General features: G+C 39.0%; 1 protein-coding gene and 1 pseudogene across 2 annotated transcripts; one reads left to right on the top strand and one right to left on the bottom strand.

Moving 5' to 3' along the window:
- Nucleotides 1-1,032: 1,032 nt before the first annotated feature.
- On the top strand, nt 1,033-2,766 carry LOC149847085 (pentatricopeptide repeat-containing protein At2g27610-like; annotated as a pseudogene).
- A 727-nt stretch (nt 2,767-3,493) lies between these two features.
- On the bottom strand, nt 3,494-7,241 carry LOC149847084 (uridine nucleosidase 1-like). Of its 2 annotated transcripts, XM_089996796.1 has the most exons (9): nt 7,005-7,241; nt 6,602-6,717; nt 6,402-6,461; nt 5,517-5,699; nt 5,256-5,360; nt 4,291-4,387; nt 4,082-4,189; nt 3,855-3,990; nt 3,494-3,771 (listed from the first exon to the last, which is right to left on the bottom strand). In XM_089996796.1, the coding sequence occupies exons 1-9, from the start codon at nt 7,066-7,068 to the stop codon at nt 3,663-3,665; spliced, it is 978 nt and encodes a 325-aa protein (XP_089852922.1). In that variant the 5' UTR covers nt 7,069-7,241; the 3' UTR covers nt 3,494-3,662. The 2 variants fall into 2 exon arrangements, with proteins under 2 accessions (XP_089852922.1, XP_089852923.1); XM_089996797.1 differs by lacking the exon at nt 6,402-6,461.
- Nucleotides 7,242-7,568: the final 327 nt, after the last annotated feature.

Raw genomic sequence — 7,568 nt, 5'->3', positions numbered from 1 at the left:
ATTAACTATTTAAGACAGTGAGATGTTCTCCAAAAATCTAAGCTCAATACATAAATATGCCTGAAATAGATGTACATTATCCACAAGATTCTTATTAATTGCTTCTTGTATATCACTTTTGATTGTTTTTTGTATATCATTTTCTACTGCTTGTATAACTATGCAACCATCTTATTTAACTTCACAAACAATGGCTTATCAATTACCTTTACTAACACTTATAATTTTACTAGCTACTAAGTAAACATCACCATTATAATATTGATTTTACATCATCATCATCCAAGACATGCATCCACATATGTTGGCCATCTAATTTTGAAAAACATTCATACCGAAGGATCATTAACTCTTCTACATGTTTGGTTTTACAAGACATCAATGATACAAATTTCTTATAGCTATTGTTTTTATAGACCAATATAGATCTCTAAATAGGTTGATTAGTGCTATAGTAAAATACCTCTAACCTTTTAGAAGTTATTATAACTTCTTACACCCAACCACACAATGTATCATTCAGTTAGCAATAATCACTCAACAAACCGACAACACACAATAACTCTTGTAACCCCTATTCAATGTTTGTGCAGAGTCAACTCCAACCACACCTAACTAATTGAATACTTGTGCACAGTCAACCCTAGCTCTAATACAACAAAACTATTGAATATTAAGTACAACACAAACAAATAGGCATAGAAACTTTTTTAAAGGGTTGTCAATACCTTGCAACAAGTAACAAATGATGTGATTCAGCAAGGGAACAGGTGATCCGCACTTGATGGCAACTAGATGGAGGCACCTGTGACACTAGGACCCCCTCCAAGGGAGTGTATAAAGTATCTTTCACAACCACACATAAGATTACATAAATAAAGCATTCACAACAAGAAAACATATATAATACATCTACAATAACAACCAAATAAAAACACTACAAGGCTATTAACTGCTCATATTTATAGAAAAAAAAGTTCAGAAATAATAGCAATCATCGAAATTAAGTGAAAAAACTAATCGAGAAAGTCGATGAGCATCGGAATAGAGCAAAAAAACTTTCACAGGAATTACCGCAAAGGTACAGGGAAAAGGTAACATTTTTTTCTGCATAAAAAAAAAACACAAACGCTTATATATACAAGTAAATTCACACACTAAAATAAAATTTTGGATCGCTTATAGCCGATAGCATATGAAAGTTCATGAATTAAAAAAAATTGCAAGTGCGAACAAAAGGACAGTGCCCATGCATTGTTCAGTCTCAGGCCTGGGGTCCAAAATGTGGTTTCATGGACTGCCATGATTGATGGCTGCTTGGAGAATGGTAAGATTGAGCAAGCATTGGATGGCTTCCAACAGGTGTATCAAGCTAAATGAGTTCACCTTCTCCACGATTCTCACTGCGGCTCCCATTTTGCCACCTTCTCAGATTCATGCCAAGCTATTAAAATAGGTTATGAGAGCTCACCAACAGTGGGAACTGCAATGTTGACGGCGTATATTAAGCTAGGCAGCAAAGATTTTTGGTGTAATGGATGAAAGGGACGTTATTTCATGGTCAGCAATGCTTACTGGTTATGCACAAATAGGAGACTAAGAGGGTGCTGCAAGGCTTTTCCGCAGAATGGTCCTACAAGGATTGGAACCAAATGAGTTCACATTTTCTAGTGTACTTAATGCGTGCAGCAGCCCAACTGCAGAAATGGAACAGGGGAAACAGTTTCATGGACTTGTGATCAAGTCCCACTTTCAGAATGCCATTTGTGTGAGCAGTGCCCTGGTCGCCATGTATGCAAGAAGTGGGGACATCGAGAATGCCCACAAGTTGTTCGTGAGACAACTGAAAGAGAGTTTCATGGAATTCAATGATTTCAGGTTATACTCAACATGGCCATGGGAAGAAAGCCTTTGAATTTTTTTGCCATTTACAGAATGAAGGTTTGCAACTGGATGAAATCACCTTTATTGGTGTTCTCACTGCATGTACTCATGCAGGTCTAGTAGAGGAAAGATATCGTTACTTCAGGTCCATGTCCAGGGATCACCATATCCATCCAACAATGGAACATTATGCTTGCATGGTTGACCTGTACAGACGAGCAAGTCAACTTGAAAATGCCATGAATCTTATAAATGAATGCCATTTCCAGCTGGTGCTACTGTCTGCCGAACTCTGTTGGGTGCCTGTCGAGTACATTGTAATCTGAAACTAGGAGAACTTGCAGCAAACAAACTCATTTCACTTGAGCCACATCACTCTGCTGCCTATGTGCTGCTGTCAAACATGTATGCTGCAGCAGGAAGATGGGAAGAAAGAGCCAAGGCGAGGAGTCTGATGGAAGAGAAAAAAGTTAAGAAAGAGGCAGGTTATAGCTGGATTGAGGTCAAGAATCGAATCCATGCATTCACATCCTCTGATAGATGCCCCTTGAAAGACCAGATATATAAGAAATTGGATGAACTTAGCTCTCGATTGAAAAGTGAAGGATATTGTCCTGATACAAGTTTTGTACTTCGCGGTCCAGAAGAGGAACACAAGGGGCAAATTCTGGCTCACCACAGTGAAAGGCTAGCCACAGCCTTTGGGCTTATAAGCACACTACCAGGAACTCTTCAAATTGTTAAAAATCTTAGGGTGTGCGGGGCAGACATACAGTAATCAAAATGATATCAAGGATAGCTTCCAGAGATATTACAGTGAGGGACTCAAACCGCCTTCACCACTTCAATGGTGGCTCTTGCTCCTGTGGAGATTACTGGTGATCACACCATCAAGCAGTTGAGAAGAGTGATCAACTGCATCAGCAGGAGCAGGAACTTACAGATGCTTATTTTGCAAGGACTCATGCTTTAATGGTGACAGCACTTCAACATTAAGAATGGAGGTAAAATGCATATACTGAATTGAAAATTGACGATAACATCCTAAATGGGTCTTGATACCTCGTTCATGATGGCAAGAAAGTTATATTCCTTAATGATCAGGAAATTTTGATACTCGAGCAGACAGAGAATTTGATACAGCAGTTATACCAAACTAAGAAGAAATGCTTCCAAAATGTGAGTGAGAATATGAGATCACCATCTTGAGATACAAAAGTTTGAGGAGATCTTAGTCATTCATTGTGACATAATAGGAAGAACTACCATCTGCACACTGCATCACAACTTTATATGAGGTTTCTGTGCAAAACAGTTGTGGCTGCAAACTGTAACATAAATGAGAAGAAATGCATGCCAGAGACATGGATGAGATCATTCTTGAATGATACAAACATTTCAGGAGACCAAAATTATTCATGCAACATGATAGGAAGAACAGCATCACAAATTCATGAATGAGATTCTGTCATTTCATCAGTCGTCTCCATATAAAAGTTGAATTTGTAAAAGCATGAATTGATCAAAGTTAATGGCATGAATCTCTATGGATATGCAAAAGCATTCTTCAAACTTAATTCATGATTGTAGAAGAAAAGCAATGGCAGCATTTTGCACCATGAACTGATCAATGTTATTAATGAATGAAGCCCATGGCTTGGTACAATCTATGAGCAGACAGAGAAGAAATGGGAAAAGCCAAATAAACCAAGTGGAAAATCTAACACTATTCAAAGTTTTCCACCAGCTATTTTTTATCCCACCAAATTTCTGTGCCTTCACGATTTCATCAGAAGGTGCTTGATATATTTCAGTACTCCGTGTGCATCAACTGTCCATGCAACTGAAACAGGGGATATGCCCATCCACGGATTATTTGAGTACCATCTGTGCCAAGACATTGTCAAAATTAATCAAAAGGTAATAGGAAGAGATGTAAAGACAAAGCAAGGGTATTTTGTTCTTTGTACTTCTTTAGCCCTTGGTCCATCAGCGTGTGGCCCACACAGATACCCTGTGTTTCAACCCTTACAGCTCCTTTTCTAAATGTAAAAAGGTCAGGCTGGACTAAGGCAACAAAACTCACTGGATCATGTAAGAAAATTCCTGCAGATGAGCAATAACGAAATACTGAACAACTTAGGCAGAAAAGAAGTTAAGAACCAAAAAAAATTGCAGTAATTGAGAATGAGGCTACCATGAAGACCATCAGATTTTACATGCCAGTTCCTGTAGAACTGACAAATATCATAAATATATTGAGCATATTTTCCTCTGGAACCCCTCAATTCAGCAAGATCATCATCTGAAACAACAGACATGTTCAATGAGCACCAAAACCTGCTCCATTGTCCTAGTTACTCATGAGTTATAATTCAAGTAGACAAATTTAAAGGGAAGCTACACCTGTAAGTATGACTTGTGTAGTGATGTTTATTCCAACAACCACAATATCTGCTCCGCATGTAAATACAATATCAGCTGCCTCAGGATCACCATATATCTGCAAATCAGTACACAGTTTGTATTAGAACCAATTACCATTGGATGCCAAAGTTGAAGCAGTCTATGAAAGAGAATTAATAAAGTGACGACGGGCTTTATCTTAAAAGTCAAGCCGCCAATGAGTTCCTGTCATGCATACCAAAATAGGTAGGCATCAAAAGATATGAAGGCCATCTTGGGAAGGCACAAGTTCTCCTATATGTAGCAGCACACAAATGAAGACTTGATTCCAATGATCATTATTCTTTATACAGTCGTAAAGGAACAAGAAAAGGAAAAACATTGAGAAAACTGGCATGCAAATATAGGATCCACTCATTTTCAAAATGGAAAAAAGTTGAAGTAGGAAAATGTACAAGGAAGGATTTTCAACAGCATTAAGATAAATTGGTATGCAATGCTCTTAAGTTACAGTAACATGGCACATAAATGAAAACATAGTAACTACAGGATAGATGTGCAACGCATGGGATTTGTTGAAGACAAATCAGAGAGCCTAGTTGGTCTGCCATGTGGTTGACAACTCAGTACATATTGTGTATGTTATATTTTTTTCTTAAAGATTCTTGTTTCATTCTTTACATGAGAAAACACAGAAGAAAAAGGAAAATAACGATAGAATGTTATGGACTTCCAGTTTATGCTAACTCAAAATTCAGTTCTGAGTACATGGTTAATGTGCACAATCTCAAAACCAAGTTTCAAGCATAAAAAAGTTGTAAAACTTTGTGAGCTGCCTCACCTTGATATTGAACCTACGAAACCCCAGGAGGATTGATTCTTAAGCAAAGTAGAACAACCGAAAAAGGAAGTTAAAGGGAAAAAATAAAAGAATGTGCCTGAGGGAGCAGGGTAAGAATATCTACATTTGCTTCAGCAGCAGGAGTGACATTTCCAGATGCAAAAAATGACCCACCAAGGATGACTACTTTCTTAACCTTGCTTGCAAAGGACGAATCACTCTTGATTGCCTATTTAAAAAAAACAGAAAGAAAATAAAACCATGAAGTCTTTAGCAACTGTTTATCAAAGGAAACTATGTGAACCAGGTGAAAATGTTAAAAGATAAAGAAAGCATGTAGAAAATGCAGCAAAACAAACTAAATAAAGTGAATGGTCATTATTACCAATGCCAAATTTGTCAAGGGCCCCAGTGCAAGAATAAATACTTCACCAGGGTATTCAGTGACCTTGTCAACTAAAAATTGACATGCACTTGTGTGAATTTTCTTTCCCTTAGGAGGTGGAGGAAATGTGTTCCCAAGTCCATCAGAACCGTGAACAAAATCAGCAATTCGAGGACTCCCTCGCTGTCCACAAAACGGCAATATAGGATAGATCACATTAATGTACTTATTCGTGAAAGGAACCCAAAAAATAAATTACTCCTACACAGGAATAGCGCCAGATAAATAATTATCAGGACAATTTGCTTGGTGCTTATGAACTTGATGTAATAATAGCACATAGGATGACCAAATGGTGGGCAAGATTGTTGGAAGGAAATAATTTTTTCAAGGAAACTGAAAGAGGTTCGAACAAATTGTACTTTCCACTTCAGGCTACAAAACACTTTGTTTCTTGTTATAGATCATCTTGGAGTAAGCAAGCTGGGTTGAAGAAAATGCATATATGTGAGACAATGACCAATTCACAAATAGCATGGATACATATGATCAGAAGGTTGCAAATAAAATCAACTTATTGTATTATTTCCTAGATTCCACTAGTCACTACCATCCATGAAGCGCTTCTAGGACACTCAAATCTGGTACATTTCGAGCATGAATTCAGGCCAAAACAGGGGAATTGACATAACAGACAGAATGCATGCCCGTCTAAGTTCAAGGGGGAATACCCACTGGAAATGAACAACTAGGAAACTAGGTCGCAAAAATGATCAACTAATCAAACTACAGCACTAAACACTCGCAACAGAACAACCTAATCTTCAATTCAGAAAAAAACATAAACCCCATAACACCAAAATTAAACAACCGAAAGCAAAATACCTTCAAAGGCTCGTCGCTGCCCTCGGCCACAGGAGTTTCCGGAAACCCTGCGATCTCACACTGTCCTTTTACACAGTAAGAACAGTAATTATTGACGAACAACGTTCCCAAACCCACAAACGAAACATGCAGTTTCAAAATCACATCGAAGCGAAAGCAATTTTCAATAATTCAAACGAAACACAGGAAAATCGACGTACCAAATGAAGTGCATTCTTTGTAGCATCCTTAGTGCTAACGTTGCCAAAGATGGTTGTCAACCCCAACACCTCCAAATTAGGCGATTGAAACGCCATTAAAATCGCCATGGCATCATCTGCAACTCATCAAAACAACAACAAAAGAAAAAGACTACAGAAAGGAAATAAACAACAGAAATAAGAAACCTCTGATTCTCCATCTTAATAATGAAATAGAAAAACTGAAAACCCATCAATCTTCTCGCGTTTAAACCCCAAAACCTACATATCACGTCAGACAGGAACTTTCTTTGCAATGATGGCGATTGTGATGATGGCATAAAGCAGGATTAATGAACTAAAAAGAAAGAAAAACAAGGAACGGGAGGCAAAAGAAAAAAAAAAGAGGAAGAAAGCGTCGTACCGATACCAGGATCCGTATCGATGATGATCTTCTGACGAGCTTGAGATGATTCGTGGCCGTCCATCTTCTTTTTCCTCTTCTTCGTGGCCGATTCCTCTCAAGGTTTGGAGAAACCGGCAAAGACAGAGAAAGAGAGAAGGAGGAGGAGGAAAGAAGAGAAAGAGCGTCGCTTCCTCCTCCGCTTCGCTTCTTTCCTTTTCCGGCCGACGACGGACTCCCTCTTCTCTTTCTCTTCGCAGATTGTGTTTGTGTGTTTTATTATGATTATTAGTGTGGGTGTGTCGTGCGCGGTGTCGTCGCTAGCCTCTGCAAAATTCAGCGAATTATTCATCGCCACGTGAGGCCGAGAAGCCGTCGGCGTGCGGGCCCCACGGGTCTGAGGGGATCATCAGATGCGGATGCAGAACCCCTGGGGACGCCTTGAGTGGAGCCAGCCCGCTCGAAAAAAAAATGTTCCGTCTAATTGGATCTGAGATGGGAACCGCGTTGTCGTTGTTCCGGGTCCGTAGTTGACCGCTCCACGATCCGCGGTCGGAAGCAGGTGTGGGCCTTTGTTCTCTTTTC

This window comes from Nuphar pumila, chromosome 2 (assembly GCF_984573655.1).
Source record: "Nuphar pumila chromosome 2, dmNupPumi1.hap1.1, whole genome shotgun sequence".
NCBI classification, from domain to species: domain Eukaryota; kingdom Viridiplantae; phylum Streptophyta; class Magnoliopsida; order Nymphaeales; family Nymphaeaceae; genus Nuphar; species Nuphar pumila.
The sequence above is the reverse complement of the archived record's forward strand: the minus strand, read 5'-3'. Positions and strand labels throughout refer to the sequence as shown.